At 44.2% G+C, this 18,465-nt stretch overlaps 1 protein-coding gene across 6 annotated transcripts in view; it reads left to right on the top strand.

Annotated features, from left to right (window-relative positions):
- pcbp3 (poly(rC) binding protein 3) overlaps positions 1-18,465 on the top strand; it is a 124,532-nt gene that overhangs the window by 24,879 nt on the left and 81,188 nt on the right. For all 6 annotated transcript variants that reach the window (XM_084309716.1, XM_084309717.1, XM_084309718.1 and 3 more), the window contains exons 4-5: positions 2,799-2,915; positions 3,770-3,901. In XM_084309716.1, the coding sequence (XP_084165842.1) occupies positions 2,799-2,915; positions 3,770-3,901 (249 nt within the window). The remainder of the gene's footprint in view (positions 1-2,798; positions 2,916-3,769; positions 3,902-18,465) is intronic.

The following is an 18,465-nucleotide window of genomic DNA, read 5'->3' on the forward strand; positions in this document are numbered from 1 at the left end:
AGAGCTTGAAGCTCTCAGAGTTAGCCGTAGCCATAGAACATTGAAGGGCGTGTAGGTGGGGCAGACCTGGGCAAGCCTGTGGGCATGTAGAATTCACTTAACTTAAACACTATGCACACGTATTTTGAGCCATACATAAAACATATATTAATGACATAAAAAACATATAAATGGGACCGGTGGGTCTTTCCCCAACATCACAGGGACTCACCAACATTTCCAGAGACTTCAAACCTACCACTCGTAGAACCATCTCCGTGGCCAACTGCCACATTTCCCTGTATACAAAAGTGCCTCAGAGTGTAAAGCAAACAAGAACAAATCAAATTGAACCATAAGCCAATAGTAAGGTCAACGGCTGGAACCCAGAACTGTCGGTAAAAGGGGGGGGGGGGGGGGGGGGTGTATCTGCCAGGCATGCTGCGACAAAACAGGCGCGCAGTACCTCCACCAGGCCGGGAGGGGGCGATACCCTGTCCGCGAGACTGTTATCTCCCCTGACGCTGGTTCGACCCTACACAGTTATGCCTCCCCACCAGAGGAGGGCGCTGTGCCGGGGGCCGCCCGCCGCTCCCGCGAGCACATTGTCAGCAGCAAACATTCATGGGAGCCATGCGGGTTGCATGAACCGGTTGAGAGTCAAACAGGTGGCGCAGCCACGAGACCCCATCTCGCTCGACGTGTAATCAACAGTAAATGCATCCCGGTGGCAATGATCAAAAACATGGCCGGGAGCTGGTATATCGCGCAGAAGTTATAAGCGTGGCAGAAATATCCGAAACAGAATAGAATAGGTCCCGCTCCTTCCGAAACGTTAACAGTTAGCAACCTAGCCCGTGGCTATAGTCGTGCAACAGTACAACAGGCATATACAACATACTTGTCCCCCTCCTCCCCTTATGTCAGATAGCGAGAGAAAAATAAAAAGATAACTTTCCAGGCGAGGCCTAATGTCAAGTATTCATCCATACTCACATATGTAATAAGATATCAAATGCGACCCCTTTCTGTGTGATAGCCGTAGCAGTATGCTAACGGTCCATCGCTACTACCACGTCAGGATCTGATGAGGCCGGTGTCGGGTCCGCGTTCAGCTCCGGTGGAGCCAGCGTCGGGTCCGCGTCTCGCCCCGGTGAAGCTGGTGTCGGGTCCGTGTCTCGCCCCGGTGGAGCCAGCGTCAGGCCCACGTCTCGCCATGGTGAAGCCAGTGTCGGGTCCGCGTCTCGCCCCGGTGGAGCCAGCGTCATGCCCACGTCTCGCCCTGGTGAAGCCGGTGTCGGGTCCGCGTCTCGCCCTGGCGAAACCGGTGTCGAGGTCCCTCTGGGCCGGGTCCTCAGGAAGTCCACGGCGTCCTTGGGCGATGGTAGATGCAGCCTGCCCTCCTTGGTTCGGATGATTAGCCTCGCAGGGAACTGGAGCGATGGTTTAAATCCGCGCTTGTACAGGGGCCCCATGACATCTCGGTATTGTGATCGTTGCTCGACCACCTCGGGGGGATAATCTTCGAAGATAGAGACTGGTTTCCCTCTGTATGTCAGATTCCCTCTCCTCTTGCGAGCTTCCAGGATAATAGTCTCTTTGATCTTGTAGTGATGTAAGCGGGCAATTACGGCCCTAGGCCTGGAGCCTGGTGCTGGTCTGGGTGTTAGCGTCCTGTGGCATCGGTCAAGCTCCGGTGGTGTAGCGAGGACATCTTTCCCCATGATTTCCACCAGGACCTCCGCGAAAAAGACACTGGGACGGTTGCTGTGCAGGGATTCGTCCAGGCCCAGGATGCGTATGTTAGAACGCCGACTACGTGATTCAACATCAATTAGCTTGTTTTTTATATATTAACTTAATAAATAAACAAAAACGAAAATGTCCAATAGGTCTAAGTAAATAACACATCACGCTGAAAACTAACGAGCATTCTATAGCCTGTTTCACAAATGCCTGCCCTCTATTTCCCAGCGCTCGCGTTAGACTGACACGGTGCTTCATCACAATCAGTCCAAAATCACTGCTATGCTACCGAATCCGATGTCGCGAGTATACAGAGGTACTGGCAGACACAGACTAAAACATTAATGTCATCATCATGACACAAAAGTATACAGAAAAAACTTGACCGCAGTAGCCAATTATAATAAATAATTCAGGACTCACCACGCTGTTGACGTCAGCAACAAAAACGTCTGGCGTTGAATAACGTTAACAAAACTTCGCCAACCAGCTGCTACATCCAAGAACAAATTAAAATGTTCGCCAACTGGCTATATTCCAACTTCAACCATGAATTGAAGTTATTGAACCACTTCGGTCTGCTCTTGTCCACCACCATCCACCGTTGATGTCCTGTTCAGCACTGTTCTACTGTCCTAAAATTCTCCCTGCGGTAATTACATCCAATGTTTCCAAAAATCCAGTTTTCTCAGATGCATTGGGAACTTTCAAAAGCTCTCCCTTTCCCTAATTCCATATCTGTTAACTTATCCATCGCAATCCATCGCTCTGACTCTCTGATCTCTGATGACAGCTGGCGCAAAAGAGAAAATGAAACTTAAGGAAAACGAAACTTAAGGTTATCCTATAACCCTAGTTATATGAGTATAGAGAGCATGCAAAAAAAATAAAAGACGCCGCTGCCCGGCCCGGCCGAGCCCGAATTATTTATTTAAAAACAAAGCCCTACCCAGCCCGAACCCGTCGGGTCGGGTAGGGCCCCGTCGGGCTCGGGCAGGGTTGCAGTGCACTAATGTGAGTTGACCTAAAAAGGCTCCCATGACAATATCCCTGTCTATTTCTTTCTCCCCCAGAGCGGAGCACGAATCAACATTTCTGAGGGCAACTGCCCAGAGAGAATTGTCACCATCACCGGCCCAACAGATGCCATCTTTAAGGCTTTTGCCATGATTGCCTACAAGTTTGAGGAGGTAGGGGGAGATGCTGAAAGTAGGCCAGCCATCTTTCAACATGTGTGCAACATGTCCATCTGAGAGAAATCTGGGTTTTCCCTCCCCGTCTGAACTATGGTGCTCTTCTTGCTATCACACATCTGTACATCTATTCATATTAATGTGCATGTGGGCATAATATGGGAACATTTAGAATTAATGTGGGTTGTTTTTAGTCACCTGACATTTGTCACATTGTGAAAAAATAAACGTTTTTTCTACCCGCAAACTGACAAGCTAGCTTGCTGCTAGTGGAAGAAGAATCCTAATGGTTTTTCAGCTGAATGGATACTTTGCCATTTAAAATATTAGTTTGTTACTTTTGTTACTCCACCTGACACATGCCACATTGGGGGGAAATATTACACCTGTAATACAAATAACAATAATAACAAACTCTTGCCAATGCTGAAACTTGTCCTTAGGTGCCTGGTAAAGAAAAATAACTGACTGAAATTGTCTCACTGCATGTCAACTCTGGGCAGATAAGATAAGATAAGTGTTGAACATTTTCAAACACTGATACTCAGTCACAGTCACAACAAGGTAAAAAAAATTCTCACAATAGCCCCACATAGCATTCCATCACAGACATCTTGGCAGGTACATAATATCATTGTAATCAAATAACAGGTTATCATTAAATGACAACTATGGCCAATGAGCTCTGGTATTGTGCCATATTGGATGGAATGACACAAGAATACCATGAATACATATCTAGACCCAAATGTATCGGCTGTTTTCATCATCACAATCTCAAATGGTAATAGTTGTCTGTGAGGATTATTATGGCTGTAAATCTGATATTTAACAAATTTCTTATTTTCCAGGACATAATCAATTCCATGAGCAACAGTCCGGCTACTAGCAAACCCCCGGTCACCCTTCGTCTGGTAGTGCCAGCCAGCCAGTGTGGTTCTCTCATAGGCAAAGGAGGCTCCAAGATAAAGGAGATGAGAGAGGTACGGACACAAACCCTAGGAGAGCTCATTTTAGCCCATTGTCATTTCTGAAGTCGTTTAATATCGGTTTGATCAGAAAGCTCAGACTTCACCCCTTCATGTAGGCTTTGTCAACGAAATTGATGACGAAAGATCTTCGTCAACAAAGCTTTTTCCCGCGACGACAACGAGACGTGATGTCACGTTATTGAAGACCATATGACGCTAACATCACTAAATTATTAATTAAATATCGTTGACCACAACTGAGGACACAAAAATGTAGTTTACAAAAACCATGACGAATTCTCTCTTAATTTATGTTGACTAAAACAAGATGAGACAAAATAATTATAACTTTTAGAATAAGTCACGTTATTATTTCAGTATTTCCCATTTCCGTTTCTGGATTAAGTTCAGCAGCGTTTATGGCTAAAAGCCAAGCTACATAACATACGTGAGGCTAAAAACCATGTCCCAGGTCCCATGACTACAGCTTATACCAATAACCATGAACGGAATCTGCTACTCTCTCAACACTCCTGCGGCAGCCGAACAGTTCTACCAAAAGAACATAGCATTTAAGACAACAGAGGCTGAGAGGATGGCTAGGCTAGACCTATATCCCAGACACAGACTTGCTCTCTTTCATCTGTGTACACCCACTACTATCAACATTACACATGGATACAACAAGGACAAGACCACGTTCACTTAAAAAGGTAATGTTGGTATGAAAAGAAAAGAAACAGACGAGTACTAACACTGAGATTGACCCTGCTATAAGTTATGAATCCCTTTAGCGCTTGAAGTGCACTAAAACATTGTAATGACTTTTTATTTTTCATATAATGTTGGGTACATGCTCAGTAGAGTTAGAACGCTCCCAGTCTTAGGGGCTGTGATATTTTGTTACCACACTTTATGCACATAGAAGTGCAGTGGCAGGTTCGCTAAGCTAATGTTATTAGCGAAATGCTCTGATGGGGCCCGCCATTTTAAGTTTAAAGTGACGTCAGCGATCTACGGTACGACTCGAGGGACAAAAGGGAATGTGTGTGTGACGTGTGTGAAATTTGTACAGTAGGTCCCAGTGAGAATTGCAATCAGTGTGTACTGTGTATTTACACTATCCTAATGTTCCTTTGTTGGTTAAAAAATAAAATAAGCAATTTAAATCAGAATATGTTCCATTCCATGTCTGACTATTTCTGAATCTATTGACCATTTCAAGGAATGTTTGGTTACTATTGGGCTTCTAGCCTTCTACTGAACTTATTGTGAATCAGCTGATAGGGTTTTGGCTAGACTATACTTAATAAATAGAATTGCATTATTTACAATATAAAAATATAAAATGCCTTTTTCTCATTAGCGAAAACTAGACAAAAATCATCAGTTTTCTGCGACTAAATCTAGACAAAAACAAAAAAGACAAAATCGAGACTAACACTGACTAAGACTAAAATGCTCAGACATTTAGTTGACTAAAACTGACTAAACGAAAAATAAATGCAGATGACTAAATATGATGAAGACGAAAAAGGAGCTCTTGACACATGACTAAGACTAAAACTAAAATGAAAATAGCTGCCAAAATTAACACTGGCTGCTAGTAATATGAGACATGATTGTCATAAAAATGAATGCAATAACTGGCGATTAGTGATTGTGACGGCATACACTAGTATTACTTAGTAACACTGTGGAATGTATGATCATGTACGAATTTCCATTGAAGTTCACATGTTAGAAGGCAGAATAACAACCCGAACAATTTTGGGAAGCAGGTGCTCCACAAAAAATAAAGGGCACATCCGAGCCACGTTCACGTGTTTTTGGTGTGCTGTCTGGCACTTTACCTCATAATCAGTCTCACTCTGACTCTCTCCCTCTCTTATTCTCCTTTGCAACTTATCTTGCAGTGTTGAGTCTAAATTGTGGCCAAGAGCATGACATACAGTCATACAGTAAGTGGAGACAACAGACCACATTGTGAGCTGCCTAAAGCAACCAATAATAATTTAAGGTCATCATAGCAGGTGAAAAAATAGCCATGCTTACAATGAGTCCCTCTACATTTCTCTCCCAATCACTTGCGCACATGTGTCACCAGACCCCAATGGGAAGCACCCAAGTCTTTTTTTTAATCTACTTTTTCTCCTCCTTTTTCTGTGATTTTTCTCCCATCCCAATTTACCTCTCATGCCAATTCTCCCTCCCCTGTCCTGATCGTTGCTCGCATGTGCCCCCCACTGGCCGGTCGTAGGTAGGATAGAAGCCCATCACATGTCCCCTCCGATACATGTGGAGGCAGCCAGTCACATCTTTTCACCTGCCAGCGCGGACTCTCATTGGCGAGGAGTAACGTGTAGGAGGCTCACACTGTCCCCGCCATTTTGCTGTGCAGGCGCCCTGACCGACCTGTAGGAGTCGCTGTTTACAACGACCAGACTACCACCCATCGACTCTCCTCCCGCTGACTGCCAATTGAGCCAGTATGGCGGCCGGCCCAAGCCGGAGGCAACGCTGACAGCCGGATTCGATACCGGTGTCTCTTGCATGAAAACCAAGATTATGAAAATCAACACAAAGTGCCAGCAAAACATTGAACTAGAGGGAGAGGCCATCGAAGAAACTAACTCCTTTACGTACCTTGGGAGCGTAGTAGATACAGCGGGTGGCACAGAAGAAGACATCAGAGTGCGAATCGGAAAACCAAGAACGGCATACAACCTACTTGGTCGAGTATGGAGGTCTCGCGAAATAAAAACCAACACAAAGCTGAGGATCTTTAACTCCAATGTTAAATCAGTCCTCCTGTATGGCTCAGAGACCTGGAAGACAACCGTAGGGCTGAATCAGAAAGTACAGTCCTTCATAAATTCCTGCCTCCGCCGCATTCTAAGAGTGAGATGGCCAAATGTCATTACAAATCTGGACCTGTGGGAGCGGATAGGCCATACCCTGAGAAAGGAAGACACAAACATCACCCGGCAAGCCCTACGATGGAACCCACCTGGAAAGAGGAAATGCGGCAGGCCTCGAAACACCTGGCGGCGTTCTTGGGAAGGGGAAATGAAAGAGGCTGGACTGGGATGGCACAACATCGTTCGGGAGGCCAAAAATGCGCAACATGGAAAGAAATAGTCAGTGGCCTATGCTCCGCAGGGAGTGCAAAGGCTTAAGTAAGTCAAGTCTCTTGCATTGGTGGCGCGGCTTTGGCTCAGGGGTAGAGCGGGGCGTCCAATGATCGAAGGGTTGGTGGTTCGAATCCCGCTCAAGCCCATGTCCATCCCATTGCCGTTGTGTCCTTGGGCAAGACACTTAACCTACTTGCCTCGTATGAATGTGTATGCATGTGAATGAATGTTGGTGGTGGTCGGAGGGGCCGTAGGCGATGATTATTCGCCACACTTCCGTTAGTCTGCCTCAGGGCAGCTCTGGCTGCAATTGTAGCTTACCACCACCGGTATGACTGTGTATGAACGAATAATGGACTCTGTGAAGCGCTCTGGGTCAGTGAAGAGCGCTATATAAATCCAATCCATTATTATTATTTATTATTATTGCATTGGTGACGAGCGCAATGTCCGCTGCGCCACCCAGCCGCCAAAAAGGAAGCACCCAAGTCTATAACTAAATGTGCAAACACACAAATGCACTTCCCAAAGGGCTCAGCTGAACTACCAAACATAGATTTCCCCAAGACCACAAACAGACTGTTCAAGAGAATGTTCAAGAAACAATATATCACACTTCATTACAGGAATATAATATATAGCACACAAATTCATAAGTTTATTTAAATAACGATTAACTAGACTAACTAAAATACCATGCCCTTAGGCCTATAGGGTAGTTGAGAAAAGGAAGCGCTTCCTGCACTATATGTCAACCCCCCCACCTGCCATTCCCACCCACCTACCTGTCCTGCCTCTAAAAACACTACACACGTGAGAGAAGGTGCTGCACTGCACAATGCACATATAGGTCTGGACACTATCACACTACTCGTCCAAAATATCCCTGCACACTTTGTCACACTTCACGGCAAAAGCCTGGGCGTATATCACACTATTTATCCCAGGGAGGCACGGCACATAATGATGACTAATAATAATGAACACTGAATAATATATATATAAAAGATAAGGGGGCTGTAGGGTAGTGGGTGACGTTGCACACTAAGGGTTAGGCTAACAGCCAGAATGCTCCTCTCCACATACTAGCCTATACGGTTGGGGCAGTAGCAGCGCTGAGGTACAAACAATACAAAAAAATTATAAGACCGGAGCCCGAAGGTGAGGGCCGGGAAGACTCCTCCCCCTCCCGCTTTCGTAGCCCTTCGGGCTAAAAACGTTCTGTCGGCAACGGGGAATTTGTATACTCCAAGCGAGGGCATATAGTAATGTCCTCCCGCCTGAAATGGAGAACACAGCCAGCGAAAGCAAAGTCCCCCCGTTTGTGGGTTACAGTCAAAATGCACAATTTACATATCCTCCACAAGATAAAAAGGAGAGGCAGTTCACAGAGGGAGGAGCGTCCAGAATACTGTGCTCAAATCTTCCACAGTTTACTGGGTTACTGGATACCGTTCTTATAATCCACAGCTCCACACAGTTAATATCATTCACCACTCCACATCACAATTATCTTCTTCCTCCACTGACCACTCGGGAAACAGTTTGCTTGTCAGGCGCGTATATTCCGATACTTTGTATCACTCACCGGCAGTGTTGGGACTAACGCGTTACAAAGTAACGCGTTACAGAAACGAAGTTACTTTTTGCCGCAACTAGTACTCTAACGCATTACTTTTGAAATTCAGTAACGCTACTTACGTTACTGAATGGTTTGTTAGTTCGTTACTGCGTTCTTTTTATGTAGATTCATAGCGAGCGTCCTTATTTCGCCTGCGTTTGTTTTGTTTACTGTAGACTGAAAGGCGCTATAAGACGAAGTATTATTATTATTATTATTATTATTATTTCTTTCCGTAGCCTCATTCTGGTTTTCGCACTTCTGATTGGCCACTGACGTTCTGAAAGAAATAGACGCTCTCTACAGTAAACAACAAGAGGACGCTCGCTATGAATCTACATAATAAGAACGCAGTAATAATAACGAACTAACAAACCATTTAGCAACTACTTGGAGAGATAATTAATATACAACATGGAAACGAGATAAAGAACATGTTTGAAGGGCTGCTGGAGTCAACTGGACTAACGTTACATCTCGACCACCGCAGACTGGTGACGGTGAGTGCAATGTGTTCACTGAAACTCAAGTTGAACACTTATACAGTACGAAATCTGCCAGGGAATCTCATAATACTAATCAAACAATATAAATATAGTCCTTTCATGCACAATTGATATCCTAACTATTCTAACGTTGCAATGCTTTGATTGATATCTTAAACAACGCTGCAAGATGGTTATGAATGAATTAATGAATGGATGAATGAATGAAAACTTTATTTAACAGATTGCAGAATGGGTACAATACAGTACGGCTCAATACATACAATTGTTAAGGGGATGCAGACCTGAGAAAGACGTTTGTCTTGTTTCCATCAGGGTCCCCCATTTTCAATTCATATAGACATTTATGACATACACAACATACATGACATTTATGGCATAGGGACATATAGGTATTTAGTACTGATACATTTGTGACATAAGCGGTATTCAAATATACAGTACTGTTACCCCTAGATCCTGACAGAGTATATACATATGATGGGGAGGGAGGGGGTGGGTGGGTGGGAGAGAAATATACATACAGCGGGGAGGGAATATATAATGAAACGCTCTAGACCACATTGCTTAGCAGAGTTCGGTGATGTGAATGGAAACTGTCAAGTTGATCAACCGATTTTGAGTATATGGGGCATGGGACTTGAGCAATTTATTTTTTATTTTTTTTTAAATAACTAAATAGTTACTTTTCACAGTAACTCATTACTTTTGGGTGTAAGTAACTAGTACAGTAACGAAGTTACTTTGAAATGAAGTAACTAGTAAAGTAACTGAGTTACTATTTTTCAGTAACTAGCACAACACTGCTCACCGGTAGGCGAACAGCGTTGCAACAATGTAGCCAATGTCTCGAGGCTTCGCTCGTTCTGTAGCAAAGTGAACACGACAGCTTGTGACGGGAAAGCACCACAGGCAGAGAACAAGTTCAAGTTTCAAGTTTCTTTATTAGTTGTCATACAGAAGTACAGAATACTTTTATACAAAATGCTTCTTTCTGTTACGCTCCAGAGACTGTGCTAGACAAAAATAGATAAGTATAAAATAAAATAAGTATAGCAAGTAAAAATAGAAGTCACGTACGTGGACACAAGTGTTCAGTATGTACATATGTACAATGTTCAATGCAGAGTAGAAGTAACTGAGTTACCATACAATATACTATACAATATACTAATATACTATATAGTGCAAAGCAGAAATGGGATGAGGTACAATTTAGGTACAATTTACAGTAAGGTGTAATGAGGTATGGGTTGTAGTGCAAATTCTTTACCAATAAATATAAAGTGTGTTTAGGTGTTCTAAAGTGTGTAAAGTTGGTGCTGCAGTGAGTTGTTTGTTTAAGTGAGTGTGTGCGTGTGGATGTGTGTGCTGTGAGTGCATTTGATGGTTGTTACATAGTGTTATTGTTCGTTGAGCATCCTGATGGTCTGGGGATAGAAGCTTCCCTGTGCTTGCCATGAGTCTCCGGTATCGCTTGCCTGACCGCAGCAGTTCAAAGAGGCAGTTGTTTGGGTGGCTGGAGTCTTTGATAATTCTCTTAGCCTTACCCATGCACTGCTTGTTGTAAATGTTCTGGAGAGTGGGAAGCCCCCCTCCAATTGTGCGTTCGGCTGAACGGGCCACTCTCTGTAGTCTGCTACGGTCTTGTGCGGTGCTATTCCCAAACCAGGAGGTGATATTGCCAGTCAGGATGCTCTATTGTGCATGAGTAGAAGTTCTTAAGGATCTTCTGACTGACTTGGAACTTCCTTAGGCGCCTGAGGAAGTAGAGGCATTGCCGTGCCTTCTTCACAACACTGTCAATGTGTGTGGTCCATGTCAAGTGCTCGGATATGTGGACTTCGAGGTACTTGAAACTGTTCACTCTCTCAACCGGTGCCCCGTCGATGCTGAGGGGGCTGTAGTCCCTGACCCCCGACCTCCTGAAGTCCACAATCATCTCTTTTGTTTTGCTGACGTTCAGGGAGAGACAGTTCTCCTGACACCACTGCGACAGATTCTCTACCTCTTCCAGGTAGGCCCTCTCGTCGTTGGCAGAGATCAGGCCCACCACTACTGTGTCATCAGCTAATTTGATGATTGTGTTGTTGTTCCGCTGTGCCACACAGTCATGTGTGTACAGAGAGTAGAGGAGGGGACTCAGAACACAGCCCTGGGGGGCCCCTATGTTGAGTGTGATGGATGAGGAGGTGCAGTTGCCTGCGCTTACCACCTGGGGTCTACAACAAGAGTAGCGTATACTGGAAATCCCGCAGATCGGCGTCCTCGGGTTTTGTCCTTCCGACTCTCACTGTCAGCTGTCAAACCTCGTCCTTCTTTTGAATGAGCTCCCCGGGCTTCATGGCACCGCCCCTACACGCCAGCCAGCCAATCCCAGGCTCCCTCCAACGGCACACCCCTGCAACGTAAGAGCGAGGCACCTCCATGTGTAGATTCATTAATGAAATCAACTACCCACACCTGGTGGCCCCGTACTCGAGTAGGGTAAAACTGTAGTGCCGCAGCCTCATACATAGGAGGGGCCTGTACTGTGCGTTGGGGGCCTGTACTGTGCGGTGCACTACTGCGCATGCGAGAAACAAAGTAACTAATATAGGACACTTGAAACATAAAGTAACATACGGAACATAAAGTAACATACGGAAAATAGGACCTAATGTCAAAATATTTTTGTCTTAAACTGAATATCAATTGAATTAGGAGTAACTAAATAAAGCATTCAATGCAACCAATTGTCTATAGACTAGAATTTGTATCTTAAACTGAATATCAATTTGATTAGCAGCCCTGACTGTTACTCTAAGCTTAACCTCTTCTGGATGAGGGCCTAAACTTAACCCTTAGACTAGATTAGAATGACTTTACTTTGTTTCTCGCATGCGCAGTAGTGCACCGCACAGTACAGGCCCCCAACGCACAGTACAGGCCCCTCCTATGTATGGGGCTGCGGCACTGCAGTTTTATGCTATTGCCGTACTCGCCTGCTGTCACTGGCTCCCGCACATATCACCATCTCAGCAGGACGACTCATCCCCTCTCCACTGGAACTCCATGGACCTCAGCTGACCAGGGAAGAATAGACAGCATAGCATGGCACTGCTATAGAAAATTACAATTAATTAATCTGTTGCATGCGCACTTGCCTGACACACTGCCAGGTAAGCATGTAGATCCTCTCAGGGTCCAGCAGGTACATCAGCACACACACACACACACACACACAGACACACAAACACACACGCACACACACACACACACGCACACGCACACACACACACACACACACACACACACACACACACACACAGCGAGCCCATGTTGGAACACAAGCAGATCATTGTTCACACACCGAGCGAATGGGCGTATTGATTAATGTAGATTAACCATGTTCCAACCATACAACGATGTTGCGTACAGATGGCATTTTCCCACTGATTAAATGAAAACGTATGTCTTTAGTCTCATCAAGATTTGAGCGTGTTTATAGGTGTAGTAGCCCAGGGGCGGACTGGCAACAAAAAGCAGCCCGGCAATTGCCAAGCGGCCCCCATTTGTCCGAAATAATATTATAAAGCTAATCAATCAATCATCAAATAACAACACAATCCGCTAATTTACCTTTGTGTCAAGCTAATATGCAAAACAATGGGTCTCATTTTCAAATGTTTTTCTTTCATATATTTGTGCGTACAGAACATATCTACTGTATGCTGCAATTACTTTTAAACTGTTGTGCAGTGGCACTGGTTGGTCGTCACACACACCTGTTGCCATATTAGTCCCTGCAAAGGCTTCTCCCTCCTTGAACCTTTCCCTGTCTTTTCTTCCCTCTGGTTCACTTGTTTGTTTAAATTGCATGCATTCTTTTTTGATAATGCGTTATTAGATCTACAACCCATTCCAATATGGGACCGTTATGCTATAAGGCCGATTGCGGCATCGTTTCACTAACAGAGCTCAAAGAAAGTGTTACAAAAGAAAGTGTTACAAAAGAAAGGGTTACAGAAGAAAGTGTTACAAAAGAAAGTGTTAGAAAAGAAAGTGTTACAAAGTGGCGGAATAAATTCAATCACATAGTTTGTGTTTGGATTCATTAAACTGGAGTCCACATATCATATTACATGTACTGTAACAACAAACGTTACATGACAGTCGCAGTGTAACTCCTCTCGGTTCAACAAATAATTCAGACGTTCAGGTTGAGCACAAGTGCATTTACTGGGCAACAACCTCTTCAAATCACAGATCAGACTGCCTTACAAAATGCTTTAAACAAACGTATTGTTACCAAAAAGCATTACATTAACAACGTTGTGATCGTATAGTATGCATTAGTTCCCATTACGGTTCCACCCATGCAATACAATGATAGCTCTTCACACAAAAACACAGAATTTCCAATTGTGTGAGGATGGCGCTGCTACGACCGGCTGCCTTTCTGATCGCTCCGTCGAGACTGTGCTCACTTTTGTTAATTTTTATAGTTTTAAGAGTTTTATTTGCACCAACTGTTGGTGCATTATATGTGTATGACCGTCAGTCAATCATTGACATTGGATTAAGGAAAACTTACCGACTGGATTACTCCCTGGATCAGCTCTCTGAACCGCAGCAATGGCCTGTGGAGATTCTGAGGACAATGGGACCAGATCCTGACCCCAGGAACAAAGGAATCATCAGGCGGCGAGGGAAGAGAGCTGGAATCCGGAACAGACTGAGAACCAGACGACACCGAACGCCACTACCCAGTATATTGCTAGCCAATGTACAATCAATTGACAATAAACTGGACCACATCCGAGCAAGGATTAAATTCCAGAGAGACAATTACATCATCCAACATTGTTTAAAGGGTGTGTAGTTAGAAGACACCGAGCATGTAAGACGTGCTTTTCGCCGCTCCGCCGTTTTGTGACAAACTTCAATTATAAATAGTCCTTTAACAACGTTTTTTCTTTTGTGACTTTGGACACTGGACAACGTATGATCATTTACCAGTCAGGCAGACTTTTCGACACTTTAAATCGTCCATGGGTCCTGTTAAACCCAAATTAAGGACGACGCGTGCAGGACAACAAACAATCTTTGATCAGCCACCCGGGCCACCCCCACCGCACGCGCCAGCTGCTAACATGACCAGCGGCAGCGCCTTTGATCTAGGGGCCTTACAATTAATGCTGAACTCGCTGAAGGAAGATATTTGTGGCAGAATTGACTCATCGGCAACTAACCTGAGAGCTGAAATCCTTGCAGTGCGCACGGAGCTGGTGAATATTACCGAACCATTGCTGCTGAAAATAAATGAACACGGGCAAACTATCTGCGAGTTGGAACGTGTGACGAGCGACCACAGTGACCAGCTCTCCTCGCTTGACTCCACTGTTAAGGAGCTCACGTCACAGGTGAAATTACTAACCGACAAATGTGAGGACCTAGAGGGGAGATCGAGGAGGAACAACCTTCGACTCGTGGGGATACCTGAGGGCTCGGAGGGTCCGCGGCCAACGGAATTCATCGGCCGCCTACTCAAGAACCTACTGGGCCTGGAGGAGGAGCCCCTACTCGACAGAGCCCATCGCACTTTGCGAGCTAAACCCAAAGAGGGAGAGACGCCTCGTCCGCTCATCATCAGGGTCCACTTCTTTCATCTCCGGAACGAAATCCTACGTCGGGCCAGCGCGACCTCCCGTGATACCCCTCTACTCTTCCAAGGCAAAAGGCTTTCTATTTTCCCTGATTACACCGTCGCTGTTTCCAAGAAGAGGGCTGCGTTTGGAGGAGTGAAACGTGAACTCCATGCCTGTCCTGGTATCAAGTTTGGGTTGATGTTTCCTGCGGTTCTGAGAATCACTCTGCCGAGTGGTTCAACGCACACGTTTGAAGACCCGGCCGCCGCCTCGACTTTCATAAATACTAAACTCAGAAAAGCGGTTCCCCAGACTGTAACCATCAGCTGAACGGCAAGTTCATAATTCATGTCCATATGACTGAGCATATACAGACTATTTCATTTTGGGACTACGATATTTCACAATATTAACATTTGTCACTTAACCACGGAAGGGGTGGTGTTTATCTTTAGAGTTAGTAATAGTGGGTTATGCGCGCGTCCAATTTGAGGAGACGCATCAGCATGGGAGGGAGGGGGAGGGGGGAGGGAAGGGTTTGTTTACATTTACAGTTATTTTTGTGCGATGTTTATACTGTTGAGGTTTTTTCTATGACTCGGCCACTGCACATAAAAAATACTATTAGGACATACTTTTCGATGTTACTCATTGTACACTCAACACCAGTCTATGACTCAACCTAAAACCTCACAGCAGATTGGAGGAGTGGTCAAATTTACTAGTTGGAATTGTAAGGGCTTAAATCAGCCAATCAAACGTAGTAAAGTACTGGGGCATCTTCAGAATTTGGGGGTTCATAGCTTTCCTTCAGGAAACTCATTTCAAGCTATCTGATTATACCAGACTACGTAAACGATGGGTTGGCCAAGTGTACCACTCATCATTTCAGAGCAGAGCTAGAGGTGTGGCAATTTTAATCCACAAATCAATACATTTTATTTGCTCAGATGTTCTCTCTGACCCAAATGGTAGATTTGTGCTGGTAACTGGAAAGCTCTGTGGCACCCCAGTGATTATGCTTAATATCTACGGCCCTAACTGGGACAATAGCTAATTTTTTAGATCTGTGTTCTCTTCGATACCTGACCTCTCCACACATTATCTGATATTAGGAGGGGACTTCAATTGCTGGCTTAATCCATCATTGGATCGCTCATCTACCAGAAATGCAGTACTTTCAAGCTCTGCTAAAACCATTCAATCTTTTATGGAAGAGTTTTCACTTTCAGACCCTTGGCGTTTTCACAACCCATCTAGCAGAGCATACTCATTCTTCTCTCATGTTCATCACACCTTCACTCGTATTGATTATTTCTTGATCGACAATCGGCTCATCTCATCAGTATTATCTTGCTCATATGATACTATTGTCATATCGGACCACTCTCCAGTTCTAATGGAACTGCAAATTAGGGGATGTGATAACACCCGACCACCCTGGCGACTGAATACTAGTTTGTTATCGAATGAAGATTTTGTTACTTTTATTTCCAAGCAGATAGATTTTTTTTTGGATATCAATAAGACGCCTGGGATCTCAGCTTCCTTACTATGGGAGACACTGAAGCCATACTTAAGGGGGGAAATTATTTCTTACTGCACTTATGAGACTAGAGCCAGAAAGAAGAAATTAGATAATTTAACCAAACAGATCACTCAGATTGACAACGTTTACTCTATCGCTCCATCACCTGATTTATATATTGAGCGCCTATTGTTACAAGCAGAATTCGATACTCTGACTACCACCCATACCGAAAAATTACTATTCAAATCCAGATACAATTACTATGAACACGGAGATAAGGCGAAAAAACTATTAGCTCATCAATTAAGACAGGCATCAGCTTCGCATCAAATACCACAAATCCAAACTCCAACAGGCAGAACTACAGATCCCAAAGAAATTAATGAACAATTTAAAAACTTCTACTCATCTCTCTATGCTGCAGAACAACCCACTGACCCGTCTGCCTTTAGCAACTTTTTTGACTCTCTTGATATTCCTAAAGTTGACACCGACTCAGCGGTGAAACTGGAGGAGCCTATCACAATAGAGGAAATTGAAGAGGCTGCTCACAACATGCAGGCAGGTAAATGCCCAGGCCCTGATGGTTACCCAATCGAATTCTATAGGAAGTTTTTTGGCAAATTGGCGCCACTTCTTATTGATATGTACAATGAATCCTTCTGCTGTTTTAAATTGCCCCATACACTCACTCAGGCCACAATTTCCTTAATCTTGAAGAAGAACAGAGACCCTCTCCTATGTGGGAGCTACCGTCCTATAAGTCTGCTATCCGTGGTTTTAAAGCTTCTTTCCAAACTACTATCTATGCGCTTAGAATCGGTACTACCCTCTATTATTTCCCCAGATCAGACTGGATTCATAAAAAAACGGTACTCTTCTTTTAGACGGCTTCTTAATATCATGTATAATCCCTCTTCTTCCTCAATATCAGAAGCTGTGATCTCACTAGATGCCGAGAAGGCTTTTGACCGGGTGGAGTGGAGCTACCTATTCTACACCATGGAGAGATTTGGCTTGGGTAAAACATTTATCACCTGGGTGAAACTGCTTTATACCTCCCCTATAGCCTCAGTCAGAACCAACAACACACATTCTGAATATTTCCCTCTCTTTCGCTCTACTCGGCAAGGCTGTAATTTGAGTCCCTTATTATTTAATATCGCAATAGAACCATTGGCCATTGCTCTCAGATCAAATCCTAACATAACTGGTATTCATAGGTTTGGCATCGAACAGAAGACTTCACTTTATGCGGATGACTTGCTTTTATATGTATCGAATCTCTCAGTCTCTATTCCAGCTGCCCTTGATGTTTTCAGTTCATTCGGTGAAATATCAGGATATAAACTAAACTTAGATAAAAGTGAGCTATTCCCTCTGAATGCTGAAGGTCGAAATTACCCCTTACATACTTTGCCCTTTAAAATTTCCCCACTTGGCTTCACATATCTTGGCATTCGTTTCACAGACAAATTTAAGGATTTATTTAAATTTAACTTCTCCCCTTTGTTAAGCAAACTGCATAAAGACTTTGAACGATGGTCGCTATTACCCCTGTCCTTAACGGCACGAGTCAACTCAGTTAAAATGAACTCCCTGCCAAAATTCTCATACCTTTTTCAATGTTTACCCATCTTTCTCACACAAGCATTCTTCCAGAAAATTGACAGTTTGGTGTCGCAGTTCATCTGGAATAGGAGAGTCCCTAGGCTCGGTAAAGCCCTCCTACAAAGACCAACGCCTCTGGGAGGGATGGCTCTGTCCAATTTTAAATTCTATTATTGGGCAGCCAACTTTAGAGCACTACAACATTGGGCAAGGTTTGAAGACACACCTTCATCCCCTGTATGGTTGCTTTTGGAATCCTCTTCTTCCAGCCCTGCCTCACTGGCTGCTCTGGCTCATGCACCTCTACCTTTTCCCACCTCTCCCTACTCTAAAAATATCATTGTCAAATCAACACTCAGGATATGGAACCAGTTCAGACGACATTTTGGTTTACAATCTTTCTCTTTACTAGCTCCAATTACAGCTAACCCTGTTTCCCCCCCCCTCTGTGATGGATAGAGCTTTTCTCTCCTGGTCCCCTCTTGGCATTAGAACGTTCAGTGATTTATATATAGAAAATATTTTTGCATCATTTGAACAACT

This window comes from Notolepis coatsorum, assembly GCF_963971535.1.
Source record: "Notolepis coatsorum genome assembly, chromosome: 3".
NCBI classification, from domain to species: Eukaryota; Metazoa; Chordata; class Actinopteri; order Aulopiformes; family Paralepididae; genus Notolepis; species Notolepis coatsorum.